This window comes from Apium graveolens, chromosome 4 (genome assembly GCF_009905375.1).
Source record: "Apium graveolens cultivar Ventura chromosome 4, ASM990537v1, whole genome shotgun sequence".
Taxonomy (NCBI): Eukaryota; Viridiplantae; Streptophyta; class Magnoliopsida; order Apiales; family Apiaceae; genus Apium; species Apium graveolens.
This window is the reverse complement of record NC_133650.1, coordinates 267,691,579-267,710,363: the sequence shown is the minus strand read 5'-3', so window position 1 is coordinate 267,710,363 and position 18,785 is coordinate 267,691,579. Positions and strand designations below refer to the sequence as shown.

General features: G+C 33.7%; 1 protein-coding gene across 3 annotated transcripts; it reads left to right on the top strand.

Moving 5' to 3' along the window:
- Nucleotides 1-824: 824 nt before the first annotated feature.
- On the top strand, nucleotides 825-9,421 carry LOC141720950 (BTB/POZ domain-containing protein At1g04390). Of its 3 annotated transcripts, XM_074523662.1 has the most exons (9): nucleotides 826-1,204; nucleotides 1,716-1,842; nucleotides 2,300-2,367; nucleotides 4,124-4,631; nucleotides 4,720-4,850; nucleotides 4,946-5,391; nucleotides 5,563-6,705; nucleotides 7,166-7,318; nucleotides 8,764-9,421. In XM_074523662.1, exons 3-9 carry the CDS (start codon nucleotides 2,365-2,367, stop codon nucleotides 9,197-9,199), a joined length of 2,820 nt encoding a protein of 939 aa, XP_074379763.1. In that variant the 5' UTR covers nucleotides 826-1,204; nucleotides 1,716-1,842; nucleotides 2,300-2,364; the 3' UTR covers nucleotides 9,200-9,421. The 3 variants fall into 3 exon arrangements, with proteins under 3 accessions (XP_074379760.1, XP_074379763.1, XP_074379762.1); XM_074523659.1 differs by lacking the exon at nucleotides 2,300-2,367 and having other exon boundaries at nucleotides 825-1,204; XM_074523661.1 differs by lacking the exons at nucleotides 826-1,204; nucleotides 1,716-1,842; nucleotides 2,300-2,367 and adding an exon at nucleotides 3,002-3,217.
- The last annotated feature ends 9,364 nt before the right edge of the window (nucleotides 9,422-18,785 follow it).

The window sequence follows — 18,785 nt, the reverse complement described above, 5'->3', positions numbered from 1 at the left end:
TTATACCATGGGCTAATGTTTATTTCGACTCTTTTCAATTTAAGTCATCATATTTTTTGTTTGTTTAAAGTGAGTATTGATTCTTGCGTATATTTTACTAGATTAGTTCGCGGGCGGATGCGCAGTTATATTATAATTATTTAAAAAAAAATTATTTTGAAATAGCTTAATTTGAATTATATATATTAATATAATATTTTTAATACATAATAATGATAGTAGAATAAAATTATAAACACATAAACTCAAAAAATAATATTACACAAACTACAAATATTGATTATTAAATTTTTATTAAATAATAAAATATAATAATGAATATTGGTGTAAATAAAATTAATTTTGAATAAAATAAAATTGGTGAAGAAAATAAAACTATTAAAAATTATTAATTTAAGAATCCAGAGGAAGAAAGAGAATGAGAAATAAGTAAGAGAGAAATGAAAAATAGGTGAGAGAGATAATTAATGGAGGTAATAAATGAAAAAAAAGAAGTTAAAAGTAAATTAAATGAGGAGCAGATTGTTAGTGAAAGATGACATAAACAAAATTGATGAGAGATTGACACATAGATTTGATGATATAAACTCATAAAGGAGAGATTGACACATAAGATATATGATGTATCTCTTAGAGCAGAGATTGACACATGAGACGTGATGATATAAATGTTTGGTTTGATTTAATTTATATGTTGATATTAAGCATTTGAAATTTGGGTAATATGCATACCCTCATATGGGTAATATGCAATATCCTCATTTTACGTACACCCACATCACTGTTTTAACACAAACACAACTTTTAGCAAGATTGTTTCATTGGTTTTCAGTCTCCCAAACACAAATTAAATATTATTTATTGTGGGTAAAGAAGTGTAGGTGTGGGTCAGGTAAAAATTATAATACGCATCGGTATTAGCTTAATAGAAGGATATTAGTGAGCATGATTACGGTACTTTAGTAACAAAAGTGTTAAAATGCGGTAGAATTGTAATTTTTTCAGAAGGTAAGAACCTTTTTGTTGATAAAGCCTGAACCAGACTCCCTCTCTCCCTCTTTTCTTTATCGCCTGAACAGAGAGAGATGAATACAAAAATTGGAGTAATGAAATCCAAGAAGAAAGTGGAGAATAACAGAGAAATAACTGGACATATGCTCACTCTTCATCACCGCCTTTACCATTCTCTCAATCTCTCTCCAAGGTCCTCTCTCTCTCTGCATCTATTTTTTAGCTTTAATTACTAAATTTGTCATGTGCACCGTTGTTTATTCCTGTTGCAAATTAAATACATGTATGTATCATCTATTCTATCCTATTACTTATACGAGTGTATGTAGAATTTGATTCATTACTTGAAGTTTCTAGCAAATTCGCTGTATATAAATTTCCTAGTATTTAAGTTGGAGGAAACTAATTAGGAAAATTTTGCACATTTGACTTTCGTGTTTCGCTAATTTAACTTATTGATTGAAATTACAAGGATGCTTGACTTATATTTGTATTGGGGTTGAATTTCTAAAAAAACCTTGCTAGATTGTAATCTGCTATGAACACTGTTGGGGGTTTGATTTTCAAATGTATTTTTACATGTTAAAGGCTTCCTGTTTGGTACTCGAGATGTGTTCCTTTATCTGTTTGTACGCATCTTAATGTGGATGAATTTGTGATTTTAATTCTTGTGACTCATTACCTCTTTATTTGTTCGCTGGCAGAAGTTACAGTAACAGAGAACGGAAATGGCAGTGTACGGATATCGAGATACAGAGACTTATACTTCGCTCAGTTGATGCATTTCTTGATTCTATTACTAATGAGACCTCACAACACCCACTTGTAAAGGTACTCGACAAAATCACAAAATGTAATAATGCATACATATAATATCTGGAAGAGGACTATGATAATATGAATATATCCTAACCTTCTGATGGAAGGTAATAGTTATAATCTGCAAACTTAGTTGTGGAATTATAAACTACCAAACGTTTGGTTGTCACATTAAAACTTTGGCTTCAGTAATATATATTATCAACCATACATGTATCTACCAGAAAGCCTATTTGGTAGCTTTTGGCAGCAGAATTCTCTATTTATTTTCCATTCTGACTCATGTTGACATCACGATGTACTACCTGTATTGACTAAGCTTTAGTTTCGTTTATTATTTAAGCAGGTGCCAGGTTCTAGTTTAACATAGGAAATTGTAGTCATTACCAAATATCTGTGCTTTGTAAGTTTAACATATTTGATGTAAAAAGTTTGTCAGGTTTTGATATATTGCTTTTGAAAATCATAGAAGTGGCTATTGGTGATGATAAGAGGCCGAAATATCTCACAGTAACAGTGGAGGTGGATACTGTAATGGTTAGTTTATATACCTCCAGCAGACGCTCTGCTGATAGTGAATTAGTTCCATTATCAATCTAAATTAGGTGGCTGGTTCTTTCTATATCTGAAATGTACACTTGTTAGCTGGTTTGTCACAATATTGTATAAATGAATTGAAATCTTTTTGAGGAAGTTTTTGTTCTTGCTTTTGTATTTCTTCGGGTTTGATCATTGATGAACATAATATCTACGGTTAAGCATGTTGGATGTTAAATATTCACACTGTTAATATGTTTCTAGCTTCTTTTAAAGCAATAATGTACTGTTAAGCTATGTTACCGGGACTCGGGTACGAGTGTCAGGCTAGGGTGTGGATCCAAGTGCTAGACTCTTAGTTTCTTAAAAATTAGGATTCATGGACACAGATCCGAAATTAAACACGGGCCTGGCGCCTGGGGATGTGGCATAAAACTCCGACATAAATGAAATAATGTCTACTTCTTATGTAATTTGCATTTGTAAATTGGTATCCTCTACCAATAAGAAAACATATACATATCTGTTTAGGTCAAATATATAGCATAAATCAAAAGGGTAACATTGAAATAGTAATCTATGGACATCGCTCTCAACAAACAATATGTAATGCCTTACAATCACTTTGAACCAGATTGCTTGAAGTTGAAGTGTCCGGTTCTCTTGTAAAGGATCTGACTCAGATCCCATAACCACACACTTGTCATATCCGGTCGATAAGGGTTATGAGGGCAAAATTGAAGAGTACGGGTTACATAGCTGTTGAGATGTGAAAGTCAATATGTTGCTTAACTGCAAGTCTCTTGGTCCATGTGGAGGATTGTGGTGTGTTTCTAGGCTACAGAAACAAGTATGCTGTCCTGCAAAATTTTTGTTTTCCTGCATCTGCATTTAACTTGTATAGCATAATTTCTTTGCTTCATCCACTATGCCAGTGAGATGGACTTTTGATTCCCACCAGCAAGGAAGACTGAAGACAAATTTAGGAAGTTGTTTTGGTATCAGCCGAGAAGGGATTATGTCTATGGATGTACATGAAAAATAAGATTAGAGAATTTGTTTTTATTATCTTCGGGATTGGGCTGGAGCTCATGGTTTAGAGTCATTAAGTGACTTGTGCATACGAGATTTTACTTCTTGTGTAAACAAGTTTTTACTACCAGTGGTTGTCTATAAGACAGCTTTGCTCTCTAGCCTACTTTAACAACTGATACCACATTCCACTTAAATTTAGTGAATTCATGTCTTTAAACATTGTAGGTCCCATGAGCTTTTCTATCAATTTTTTCACGGATGAAGGTTTTTGAGGACAAGGATCGACCAATGTCCATCCTGGATTTTAATTTCGGTGTAGTAAAAATTAATTATGCACATTAATTTCCGTCTTTGAGAATATTAAAAGAAAGAAAACCCTGAGTTAATATCTATATGTTACTTAGAATTATTGAAACTTGGCCTAATTAAAAGTAGACTTCCTTAAAATGATTAGCTGTGAATGTAATTTTTTGATACATAATTCTTATCATCATAAATAAAAATTGCCATGCTGCAATTGGTGTCTTTAATCCATATTATCTCCCTTCTTACATTGCTGCACATCTGTCTCATAACAGTTGCATTCTGAAGTCAAATAGTGTGCATGCTGTTTCCTTCACAGCTTGATATTATATAATACATATTTAATATCCTAACATCCATCCTTGATCCTTGTCCTTTTTTAAAGTTCTTATTTGTAATTTTCGCCTTGAAATTTCAGGATTCAGTTGCTGATATGGTCGGGGCGTTGGGAGGAATTCTTCATTTAAAAAGTGAACCAGTTTTGTACTTGGCATCAACTGTGGCAGTCAAGATGGTCAATGTTTTACCGAGTTCAGTCATTCAGTCTCATTTGATAGATATTGTTCATCCCTTATCATCATTGTTAAAATCTCCCACTTTACAAGTTTCTCTTTCCTGTGCTATTTCGTTGAGTTTAATCATCTCAAACATAAGTTTGAAAATAGAGAGTGAAGTATGGGAAATCCTGAGAGAAACAAAGACTGTTGCTAATATTGTCTGTAATATTAAAGAATTTTATCGCGGCACCAAACCGGTTGAATATTATCAAGAGATGGTATCACTTTTGAGCAATATACTGTGGCGGTGGCCTTCCTCGAGGTTTTCTATTTGGAATGATATCGAATTATTAGATGCATTAGATTTGGTTAGTGTTGAAACCAGTATTTCTGCCAAGATTTCTGTTCTGCAGTTGTATTCCGCTATAGGTATTACTCTACTACTTTGTCATGTCTTGTGTCTACCTCTTGCTCAGTTATGTGTTTCCACCCATAATGTTCTCATTCTGATTGTCAGCATTATGTGGTAATGGTGCCAAAAAGCTATTGGAAAGGAAAGCCTGTTTAGGATTGATGGTCCACTCCATGGGCAACTCGGACCTTCACTCTCTTCAGATGGAGGGATTTAAGCTAACTGAATGTTTTGCGGTAGTAAATTAATGAATCTGTCCCCTACCTTTTCCAATGTTGTTTAGTATTTAAAGATCGGGTCTGTGTTGAAACTGATGTTTTAAATTTTGCAGTTAACTGAACAAGGATGTTTAACAATGTTGAATGTGTGTTGCAAGTCTCTTGTCCGAGCCACAATAGATGCAATGAGCACTTTCAGTGAGCATTCTGGAAAGCTTTCTAAAGACCATTTATCTCTATTAATAAAGGCCTGCCATATGGCTATGATAACTCGCTGGGCAGGAGAGCATCATGTATATTTTTGGAAATATGGGATCCATGGAATCATACTTGATCTCCTTTTGAACAATTATCACAAAAAATATGAACTTCAGCATCATTTGTCAATAGCAGAACAGATAACAATAGCACAGGAGGGTTTGAATACAAATTATCTTCTCATTCTCAGACCTTATATTTGGGATATTGTTGGTGGTCTTGCATTACATGGTGCTGATGATCTCATCCCAAATGCACAATGGGACAAGTCCCTCGTAAATATGATTATAACATGTGCGTGGTAATTTTACTATCTCCCTTCAGTACTCTTTTTGCATTATGTATATTATATGTGTTTTTCCCCAAATCTACATACTACATTCTAACCTTCTTGTAATCGTTCAGATACATACAATTTCCAAACTCATCTGTCTTCTTATGTTAGCTTATTGTTGGGTATTTTATTTGACAGTTTATCTTTCATGGAGTCCATTCGTGCAACACGTCAAATCTGTCAAAAAGACATCGTCGCTACGTTTGTTAATGAAGCAGCATCTAGAGCAGTTCTATTTATGATTTATTCTCCTTGCAAACACGTTGCATCCCAAACCAAAGCTGTACTTTGTGAGATGCTGAGGCCAAATGGCAAGGAGGATGTTAAGTACTTGTTGAACACCTTGAATGCAATGACATCTGGAGACAAGTTCAAAGTATCCGATAACCTTCAAATGACCATAATCTTGATAAGTTTGGCATCCTGTTCAGGTCTGGCAAAATATCAAAAGCATATCATAAAGAATAATGGGATAAAGACCCTGGTGAGCTTTTTGAGCTCACAATTAAATAGGCCCTTCCTAATAGAACGTTCGAGCGTGGCACTACATTTGCGCAACACATACACAAAGAAAGCTTGCTGCCATGTTACAAAAGGATGGGAAGGCCAAGACATGCTTTTGCTCTTTGGACTATGGGCTCTAACTGAGTTGTTGCACTATCTGAATCTTCAAAAGAATAATGGCGAAGTGTCTATAGGCTGGATGGACTATAGTGAATCTCAGCTAGTTAGTCAACTAAAAGTGGTATTAAATGGCTCTTATGCTCCTGGACCCAAATGGTATGCTGCATATGCTCTTAGTTTTTTTGGACACTATGGATTTCCAAATAAACATGGGCCAGCTATTAGCAAAGCACTTGTTGATAGTGAACATACAGATTTAAAACTCGTTCTTATGAATAATGAGTCTGTCAGTGTACATGCGGTCATTCTTATGGTCCGGTGTCGAACATTACTGCCCCATAGGGAACGGCCACTTGATGACAAAACGTCTACATATTCTTTTTCGGAGCAGGACAAGGAAAGGTGTGAGAGATTACCTGTTGTAGTTCGTCTATCGGCTCATGTGGATTGCCAAGCATTGTTAAAGTTGTTGGAGTACATATATTCTGGGTTTCTGCAAGCAGGGGAGGATCTCGTGAAGAAGTTAAGAATTTTTGCTAAGCATTGCCATTTGCATCATCTATTACAATTGCTATGTAGAAGAAGACCAAGATGGGGTACCCCTATCCCTATTTTTGATCTTACTGCTGCTCTCGGAGAAGCTGGACATCAGATATCGTATGAACACTCTTCATTATTAGTTGAAAATTTCATGATTCACTACACACACACGTGCTGATATATACAAAAATTATTATTAGCAAAACATATCTTCACCAGAAAAGGCTATTTGCAAGCTTATAGCAGCAGAAATTTTCTATATCTTCTCCAATCGGATTCCTGATGACATCTCGGTTTTTCTGTATGTGTGTGTGTGTGTGTATCGAGCATCTATATGAAGTAAATTTGAATTTTTGATTCATAAATCCTTCCAGAGCACTCACAATTGTGAGTCTTTCCATGAAGATCCCATAGCTAGAGTGACTTCTACACATGATTCGTGAAAGATAGCATGCTCTGGTGCTGTAGGAAGGGATGACACATGTTGATGTGCTAAAGATAGAGTTTTCTTTGTGCTGTGTGTGGTTCAAGTGATTAGTTTTCCTATTAATGTAATTAATGTATGTTCCTTTACCAGGGACATTGTTTTGGAAGCTAAAGTGGATGAACTAGAACATTGGTCATGCGACATATGCTGTATATCAAGGCCACATGTGCATGCTCACAAAGTTGTCGTCTGTTCAAGTTGTGAGTATTTGCAGGCTTTGTTTCAATCAGGGATGCAAGAAAGGTAATTCCATTTATACCTTTCTGTTTTTGTGACTTGCATCATACGGAGTGTATTATCTCATTGACTCTTAAAACTCGTAACTATTACTATTTGTGTTAAAGACTTAAAGGTATAGACACATAGTGGTTACTCACGGGGTTTTGCCAACACTGTCAACTATTAAAATGGGTCCTTGCAAGTTTTTAGTTGCGACATGTCCTAGTAATTACTTGTTTTAAAAAAAACTTTCTCAAAAGATGTATTTAACACCAAGTATAGCATTTTTCTAGTTTATGTCCATGTTTAGTATTGCATTGGAGTGAGTTTTTTTACAGGTGCTATATTACCGATATAGCATCACTTTAAGAGCAATTTTAATGGGGTGCTAAAAAAATGCCAAAGTGTCATGTAGCATTGCACTCTTGTTGGCTCTTCTCCATTGGAGTGATAGGCATGCCAACCAAAGTTGCTAATTTTTGTCACCCTTTGGCACCTTCCCAAATTAGGAAAAATGCATGCATCCCCCATTAAAGACATATACCTTCCTATCTAATTATAATTATACTTGTATGAATATATTGGCAAATTTGAGTGCCTACCATGGAGAAAATCTTGATTAAAAAAAAAGTGCCAAAAATAATATATATTAATATTTTTGATTATTTGGTAGTATTGCCACCTTAGTTAGCACACTCATTAGAGATGCTCTAATCACCACAATTGGACATGGTCTAGTATAGGTATTATTTTATTGGTAAAGGTCAGCTAGAGAAATATCAATCTCACACACACACACCCTCCACACCCTCCACTGTGGCTTGAATCCTCGACCTCTTGTTACCAAGAGTAGAGCCAATCGTATTCAACTGTTGAATGGAAGAAAGAACTATAATTAGCTTTCAGTATGCTTTACCAATTACTAGATATAATTAGTGATTATTGAGGATATTGATTGTATTATCCTAGGAAATAAAACAAATCAGTTTATCTGACCTTCGTTCTAGGCAAGCGAGACAAAGGAAACAATTGTTGGGCAGTTTAACATATTTTAACTATAAAAGGAGGGGATAATCAAAATCTCTGCCTCCTCTAAGCACCTATGTCATCGCCTGGATACGTCTTGGGAGTTGAGTCCTGATGTACTCTACGTTTGCCACTTTTGTTTAACTTTAGCTCCAACACTTGCTTAGTAATGATTTGAGTTTCATATAGCTATACTTGGCTATTTGGTATAAAGCATGCTCCTAGGGAAACTCATAGGGGTCATATGTATATGGGTAGATGCTCCTTGTTATACCTGCACAATCTGAATGTTAATAGACAAAATAGACAGTATAATAAACAAAATAAATCGAGGAAAATACATATTTCTATATTTATCTTGTATGTATTTCGTACTCTGGAGTATTTATATTGTATTTATCATATTGAATGATTTATAAAACTTAATGTGAATCATTTTACAGCCAGTCACACACCATCAAGGTACCCATCAGTTGGAAGGCATTGATAAAACTAGTTCACTGGTTCTATTCTGGTGAGTTACCACTTCCCGTGTCTGGCTGTTTATGGGATAACTTGGATTCCGACGAAAAGCTGCTTGAAATGGCGACATATTTAGAGCTTTGTTGGCTTGCTGAGTTCTGGTTGCTTGAAGATCTTCATGAAAAATGCTCGAGAATAGTCATATCTTGTTTAGATTCATCTCGATACTTGTCTATCAAAATTTTAAGGATAGCTGCTAGCTTAAATCAGTGGAAATTGACTGAAGTTTCGGCGGAGTATGTGGCACCCTTGTATCACCGCCTACGTATTTCTGGGGAGCTTGAAGCACTAGATGAAGAGCTAGTTGACATGGTTCGTGCTGCTTCCGTGAGACTGTCTCAAGAGGACAGTAATTAGGTACATTGTTTAGTAAAATGGAGAGCGAAAACACAGGAGCAAGATGAACATCTAGAATAAGATGAGCATCTGACCTCCATTGTATATTCATATGTAGTTAAAGTGTATAATCCTTTGAGAATATAGATCGAGATTCAACTAACAGGAGGGTGTTTATTTGTCAGAGGATTACAAACAATCCGTCAAATGATACTACATATATATTTATTGTTTATTAGTATTTGCTTCAGCGCCTCAAACATATCCAAGCATCATAATTAGTGATAAAATAAAGAATATTGCACTGGGAGCAATAATTTCTGATAGAAATTTATTTATTAAATTAATTAAAACTAGCTATATAACCCGTGCACTGTACGAGCATGCACTATATTACGTGAATTAAATTTTATTTCCCAACTGTAATTGATAACGCTATATTCATGCTGTTGTCTGGTGGATAAATTATATATTTAGTTGTGTATATGAGCATGCCAACTGTAATTGATAACGCTATATTCATGTTGTTGTCTGGTGGATAAATTATATATTTAGTTGTGTACATGAGCATGAGTATTTGTGGTATGATTGCAATGTTGTTACGAATATTTGTTTTAACTGCAAATATTGACAGCATATGTATGTTATTGCCCGGTAGATAGATAACGTATCTGTTTGTGTGTATAAGTTGTTTTTGGGGTATGACAATAACTAGGTTGAACGTGTTTTTGAAAATTTGACATTAAGCTGAAATAACAGTGACCAGAAGTGGATTTTTTTGTTGTCCACTGCTAATAATGATCCATCGGGGTTGTTATAGAAATGTTTGTGATATTTCTCGTTGTCCACACCTAATGGTGATCCATGAGATTGTATTTGTGGTTGTTTGAGATACTGTAGAATATAATAGAGTAATTTGTATGCTTATAATTTTATATTTGATTGTTATTTGAATATTTATTCTTGACCTTAATAACTTTTCACATCCCTCGTTCAATATTAGTAAATACATTATTTTGAAAATGCTAGGCTTTCTTTTGGTTTAATTTGATACAAATATATTTATTAAGATTATCTGCTTCGGCTGCTACCATTCTTTCAACTTGTGACGTATAAGGCCGCAACTAAACACCAATAAACATGATAATATGTTTAATGAAGGCTATAAATAAAAAAAATTATATGTGTGTCTGTGTTCATTTTTTTTATCCGCAGCCGTTACCCTTCGGGTGCGCACCGGGTAAATCCCATAGGCTCACGCAATAGCTTGCAAACCATGTGAACCAAGATAAACCGCACTTAAGCGACATGCTCTGTTTCAGGAGGCATAATCAGAAATTTTCCTCCCGTGTGATTCGAACCTGTGACCAAGAGTATAATTATCCCCTCTTTAACCAACTGAGCCAACCCTTGCGGGCTTGTGTGTTCATTTCTCACCATACATTTCGAAGAAAATAACACTTGAGAAAATAGAATGGTATATAGCTCACTTGGGACGACAGAAAAAATAATAATAAGATATCTTGGGGGTCCATTACTTATACATAATATAATCTTTAGTCAATGTGATGCACAAGCATTCTCTCTATAAATGTATAAAATATTGACTTGTTCATAATTATTTTATTTGTTTGTATGTTAGAAGTGTCTTGTATGTGTCTTGTATTTCCTGTGTTAAAAATATGATTGATGAATCATAAACATCCAGTCTCAATACAAGTTTGTATTGTACTTATATATATATATATATTTATTTATTTAAGTGAATTGTAAATTTTGATATTAAGAATTTTATATTTCACTGAAACAGCAAAAAGTACTTAATTTGAATTAGATTTATGTTTAATATTTTCCTAGGTATAATTATTGGATGATATATTATCATGATTATTATTATTAATACTAACAAAATATACGTATACATGGACCTATTACTCAAACATAAATCTACATCAAAATAAGTATTTTTTTAATATTTCAGTGAGATTTAAACATATATTCCCTCCATCTCACTGGATTATTTACATACTTTTTACTCATGCTTGACACGCATTTTAAGGCTATTATAAATACAGTTCTATAATTTATTTTTAGAATTTTTATTTTCTATATAAAAGTTTAAATATTATATTTTTATTTAAAAGAAAAAAATATTTAAAATTATTTAGGAAAACATATTTTACAGGAGCCTTAAATTGCGTGTTGATCTCTCGTCTCCCAATGTAAAGAATCCAGTGGAACGGAGGGAGTAACTATTAATGACGCGTTAATAAAGAGAATAAGTGTGAATTACTTATTATTAAATTATGCACGTATATGAAAATATATATAATTCGTTGATTTTTTGAGATTTTTTTTATATGTTTGTATTATGAATGTGGCTGGATTTATTTATGCATCTAAAATGTGATTTATGAGAAAAAATTTATAGTCTGGTCGAGTATTCAATTTGAGTATTCGCTTTTAACCCATAGTCTGGTTCAAATTAGTACATATGCATGTGTGTATATATGTATGTATGAATATGTATCCATATATATATATTAATCATGCAAAATTAATAGATTTTAACAAATGATGATTTAATTTAATAAATTTTATATTTACATTAATGTATATATAAAGTACATAATGACGAAACATATTAATGATACGTTAATTAATATAAATTAATTATGAACAATAAGTACTATATATGTATTAAAAGTGAACTAATAAATATTAATTATGCTAATAAATGTAAAGTAAATATTGTATAGATATTAAGTAGGGGCATAATAGTCATATGAATTAATTTGCTCAATAAACCCCCATGTTGTTGTAATATATATATATATATATATATAAGCTAATTATAAATTTTAATACTAAGAATTTTATATTTCATTGAAACATCAAAAAATACTTAATTTGAATTAGATTTATGTTTGATATGTTTCTCAAGTATAATTTTTGGATGATATATTATTATTATTATTATTATTATTATTATTATTATTATTATTATTATTATTATTATTATAACTGACAAAATATATGTATATATGAAGAATTGAGATATGAAAATGAAGTACCATATGGTGAAGAGCTAAATCCTGATGGAATGACAAATTATGATAATGCAAATTCTGATATCACTTTAAACTCTGATGAACCATCTGTCAGTGGCAATAATATAAATACTGAAGCACATGTTGGGGGGGGGGAACAACTTGATTCACATCAAGAGTCAAACTCAAGTGATTCAAATAAAGACACATCAGTAAATACTTTATCAGACACTGATTCTTCAAATACTGATGAAGAATACTAATAATTCTGGAAGCACTGATTCAGGGAGAGCATCAAAAAATAATAATGGTGCACATCAAAGTGAAAATAGAGACTTTGTGGATCAAGGGGATGATCTACTTCAAGGAGTCAACTTTCTTCTTCAAGAAAATGGACTAAGTCACACACTCCTAACTTAATCATCAGAAATCTTGATAGTGGTGTAAAGACTAGAAAAGCCACTCAAAATGAATGTCTTTACCATTCTTTTCTATCAGACTGAACCCAAGAAAGTGGATGAAACTCTTCAAGATGCTAATTGGATTACAAAAGTGCAAGAGGAACTCAATGAATTTAAAAGGAACAAAGTCTGAACTTTAGTACCCAGGCCAAAAGGTAAATTAGTAGTTGGTACTAGGTGGGTGTTCAGAAACAAGACTGATAGTGAGGATATTGTTACAAGGAATAAAGTATGGTCAGTTGCAAAGAGATATTCTCAGCAATAAGGTATTGACTATGATGAGACTTTTGCTCCAGTTGCAAGACTTGAGGCCATAAGAATTTTTCTGGCCTATGTTGCTCACATGAAATTCAAGGTGTTTCAAATAGATGTAAAGAGTGCATTTTGTAATGGTGAATTTGATAAGGAAGTATATGTTGAACAACCTCTAGAGTTTATTGATCCAAAATATCCAAACCATGTTTACAAGTTAGATAAAGCATTATATGAACTAAAATAAGCTCCAAGAGCCTGGTATGAGACACTTCCACAGTTTTTGCTGGAAAGTGGTTTCAAAAGTGGTACCATTGATAAAACTTTATTTTATAGGTATCGTGGTAAGGACTCGTTGTTAGTTCAAATATATGTAGATGATATCATTTTTGGATCTACTAATGATAAACTTTGTAAGAGGTTTGTCAAGTTAATGTAGTCTAGATATCAGATGAGTGTGATGGGAGAATTAAGTTATTTTCTAGGATTACAAGTCAAGCAGAATGAAGAAGGGATCTTCATTAATCAAACTAAATATACCAGGAATTTGCTTACAAGATTTGGAATGCAAGACAGTTCAACTGCTACAACTCTCATGACCACTCCAACCAAGTTAGATTTAAATAATGGTTTATCGGTAGATATAACTAACTAGAGAGGTATGATTGGATCACTCCTATATATGACTGCTAGTAGACCTGATATCATGTATGCTACCTGTCTATGTGCAAGGTTCTAAGCTGATCCAAGGGAACCACGTCTATTAGATGCGAAAAGAATTTTTCAAATATCTTAAAGGAGCCATGAATCTTGGTTTGTGATATCCTAGGGATTTAGATTTCAAGCTAATTGAATACGCAGATGCTAATTTTGCAGGGTGCAAAATTGACAGGAAAAACACTTCAGGAAGCTGTCAATTTCTTGGCGGCAGATTAATTTCTTGGTTTAGCAAGAAACAAAAGTCAATTTCACTTCAACTGCAGAAGATGAGTACATTGTTGCAGGAAGATGTTGTGCACAGATTCTTTGGATGAAGAATCAGTTACTAGATTATGGGTTATAATACTCTAAAATTCCTATATATTATGATAATCAAAGTGTTATTGCAATGACAGGAATTCCTGTACAACACTCAATGACAAAGCACATCAGTATTAGGTACCATTTCATAAGGGAGCATGTGATGAAAGATACATTGGAATTGCACTTTGTGCCTACAGATCAACAATTAGCAGATATCTTCACTAAACTAATTTGTGAAGCAACTTTTACAAGACTGGTGAATGAGTTAGGAATGATCTTTTTAGGAATATGTGTATTAGTTTGATTATAAGTTAAACAAAACACTTAAGTAGAAATCTAGTGTTTGTAGCCTCAACGGATAAGACCATCTTGGCTATCCGTTGAAGGAGTAGCTTCACTTAGAAATAAGTTTAGTATTGTAGCACATTTCAGTCTCTGTATTTAAGTTGTACTTCTTAGATGTTGTGGGAAATTATCAGTCATGTTGACTACTAGTGGATATGCAAATAGGAGGGCTAATTGTAAATATTTCATGCCTTGTAATTTTGTATAAGTGAAAAAGTATCAACTGATATTAAAGACCTTCAACGGATAAGAAACAAAGCTTCAACGGATGTCTCTAAAGCTTCAACAGATAAGATCCATCAACGGATAAGTGCGTTAACGGATAAAGCTTCAACTGCTAATGCATCAACGGATAAAGCTTCAACGGATAAAGCATCAACGGATGAAAGCTTCAACGGATGCTTAGTTCAATAACAGTTGATAGTGACAATTCATAAGCTGAAAGAGGCACATGGGTTGACAGAGACAAACCGGAATGTGGCAGCCTCTAGGAGGAATCAAGAAAATGCAGCATTTCCATTCTGGTACAAACAAGGAAGTATTCAAAGATTCACAGCCAAACCTAAATTGCAGTGGATTGAGAAATGAAGAAGAAACATGTGAAGAACCTTTTAATTGTATTTTACAATTTTGTCTTCACTTGTAAAATTGGTGATATATAAACCAAGTAGCAGCTAGTAATTAGATGTGAATTTTCCAGAGTTGTTTAGAAAAATCCAGAGAGAAATCATCTAGTTTGTACTAGGAAGCAGCTGTGATTTAATTCTTTGAATCACAGTTTTTCTGAAATAACACATCTCTGGTGGAACAACAAATCCACCGGAAAAGTTTTTAAGTCTGTTGTGTTCTTTACATTTATGTTTGAATATATATCTGTCTGCATTAGCTCAAAGCAATTCACACACACTTGCTCATCAAAACACATAGACTAGAAACTGCTCAAAACTTGAAAAAGTTTTGAGATTTACATTCAACCCCCCTTCTGTAAATCTCATTGTTAGTTCACTGGGAATAACAATTGGTATTAGAACGAGCTCTTAACATACAAAGAGTTTAAAGATCTATTCTGCTAACATCATGAGTGCATAATAGAATCCTCCTGCTACCAACATGAGTAGGAAGGATATTGGTATAAAGATTCCAGTCCTGGAAAAAGATAACTATCATCACTGGAAAGTGAAGATGCATTTGTTGGATTTTTAATCGCAGCGGGGCGTGGAAAAACACTTTTACACACACAAAATCCAAATAAAAGCATATAAATCGTGAATAAAAATTCGAGGGATCGAATCTAACCTTTAAAAATAATTCGGAGACAACGATCAGAGATCCTTAGCAGTTGCTCCTCAAGTGTGAAGCACTCCACCGGTATCCACCAAGAAAACGACTTTTAGGAGGAGGTGGAGAGAATTTGGTTTTCTAAAACTTTTGGGTTTCAGGGGTTAGAATAAAATAGGGTCTATAATAGTGTATTTATAGGCAAAATTTTCAGCTGAAATTTTCCCATAAATAATATTATTATTATCCCATTTATTATTCTCATTAATAATTAAAACACCTTTTAATTATTAATCCTTTTTTCTAAACACTTTAGAATTAATTCTCTCTCTTGGTTTAATTTCCAAAAATTAAATCCTTAATTAATAATATTAAGAACTTTTCTTAATTAATTTATAATCAATTAAATCTCATTTAATCAATTATTAAATTTGCCAATTAATTATTTATTTCACAAATAAATAATTATTAGCCATTATTAATTAATTCCTCCACCATAAAATCATTCTCTTTTTATAGTGTGACCCTGTAGGTTCAATATTAAGCCGGTAGTAGAAATAAATAATAATAAAACTATTTTATCATTATTTATATAAATTCTCTAATTTATTAAATATGATTAATTAATTAATCACATTTATTCTACATCGTGAGTGATGCTTCTCAACATATCGCGACTATCCGGATAATATGAATTCACTGCTTAGAATACCAAGAACCTGTCAGTGAATAGTTACCGTACAATAAACTCCTTCTACCCTACAATGTCCCGATTAAATACAAGGCATGGATCTCGTGTCAAGCCTATCTAATTCAATCACTTGCTTACCTTCTATTATGCGTAGTTCTATGCAAATTAGAAACTCCTTTCTAATTTCATTTACCCTGGCCAGAGTTTCCTGAACTAGCATAAGTGGATCAGCCGTGAACATTCGCTTCCTTCACTGGAAGGGGTAGATCCTTTATTGATCATACACTATCTTCGTGTACAAATTCCTATACCCAGAAGAGCCCTAATAATTGTCCCTGGAGACTAAGAACTAAACCAAAGCATAGTTCAGTGTACACAAGATGACTATGATTACCTCAAGTCTAAGGATACTTGTACAACTATCACTAAGCGAACAACTGCTGACACGTGAGTGAACTCCATCAGTTGTTCAGCTGGGCGAGTCATGTTCAGTGAACTTATTCCATAATAAGCACCTACATACTAGCTATAGTGTCACCACACAAATGTCTATGAGAACAGACATCCTTCATAATGAAGCAAGCATAGTATGTACCGATCTTTGCGGATTATTAATTACCAGTTAGTAATCCTATGACCAGGAACTATTTAAGTTTAGAGTTATCATCTTTTTAGGTCTCACTATTATGATCTCATCATAATCCATAAAAAGCTTTACTCTAAACTATGGTATATCTTATTTAAACACTTAAATAGATAAAGCCCGTAATAAAAACAAAACAAGTCTTTATTAATATCAATGAAATCAAAACAGATTACATAAAAGTTATTCCTAAATCCTAATACATGATTGGACTTAGGACATATTCCTTTCAATCTCCCACTTGTACTAAAGCCAATCACTCTGGTATCTAATACCCATATCATCTTTATGACGATCAAAGTGACTTTCAAAAAGTAGCTTTGTGAGTGGGTCTGCTATGTTGTTGTGTGTGTCAACTCTAATTTAATACAATATAAGAAATGTTACCGCGCTTCCACTAACCCTTTTGTAGACGCATGGTTCATCTACGTTTTCGATAAAATCAAACTCTTTGATTATCTCATCAAAACGAATGTTCCATCTTTCGAGAAGCTTGCTTTAAACCACATTAATCGCAAGCAAAATCCGAACTGATTTTAACAGGGCTTCATGTAAAAAGTTTCATCAAAGTCAATCCATTGCCTTTGTTTGAATCCTTTTCCCAAAAGCCTGTCCTTTTAGGTCTCCACCTGGCCATCTTCTATAATCTATCTTTTGTATACCGTATACATAGATTCCATTCTGGATTTCATGGCACTATGCCATTTCTCTGAGTCAACACTACTCATAGCCTCATTATAGGTCACAGGGTCGTCAACATCAATGATCGATGAGTCATTGTCATTCTCAATGACAAGGCCATAATACCTCTCAGGTTGGCGAGACACTCTCCCTGATCTATGAATGGGCTATTCCACAAAAGGTTGTTCAGTCAGAACAGGTGTTTCCACTTGATCCGTAGTAGTTTGTGCTTCTTGAACTTCATCAAGTTCAATTTTGCTCCCACTGTTTCCTTCAAGGATAAACTCCTTTTCCAAGAAGGTAGCATGTCTGGAGACAAACACCCGATGATCGGTGTAAAAGTAATACTCTAAAGTCTCTTTAGGATATCCCACAAAACTACATTTTACAGATCGAGATTCCAGCTTATCTGGGTCAACTTACTTGACATAAGCTGGACATCCCCAAATCTTAACGTTTAAGACTCGGTTTCCTTTCTTTCCATATCTCATACGAAGTTTGAGGAACAGATTTGGAAGGCACCTTATTCAGTAAATATGCTGAGGTTTCCAATGCGTAACCCCATAGGAATACTGGAAGATTTGCATAGCTCATCATGGACCGAACTATGTCTAACAGAGTTCGATTTCTCTTTTCAGATACCAATCTGTAGGAGTCCACTGGGAGACTATACCATTTACTTTGAGATAATCTAGAAACACTCCATCAAAGTATTCACCACCTCGATCTGATCGAAGAGTTATGATACTATGTTTGGTTGTTTCTCCACTTCATACTTATATTCTTTGAACTTTTCAAAGGCCTCAGACTTGTGTTTCATCAAACACATATCCGAATCTAGATCTATTATCTATGAGAGTAATGAAGTATGAAAATCCACCTATGGCTTGCTTAGACATTGGTGCACATACATCTGTGTGTACCATTCCTAGCAAATTTGCAGTCCTCTCTCCATGTCTACTAAATGGAGACTGCAATGCCACTATAAAGTGAGATTTTCATCATCCCTTTTCTTTTACTAGTTTGTTCAATCTGAAATAAATTATGTCACATACATACAGACCATTATTTAAAGCACCACGTACATAAAGAATATTATCTCTAAGAATAAATCATTCATTATTCTCAATAATAAATGAAAATCCAGCCAAGTCTAACTTGGGAATAATATTCCTCACAATCG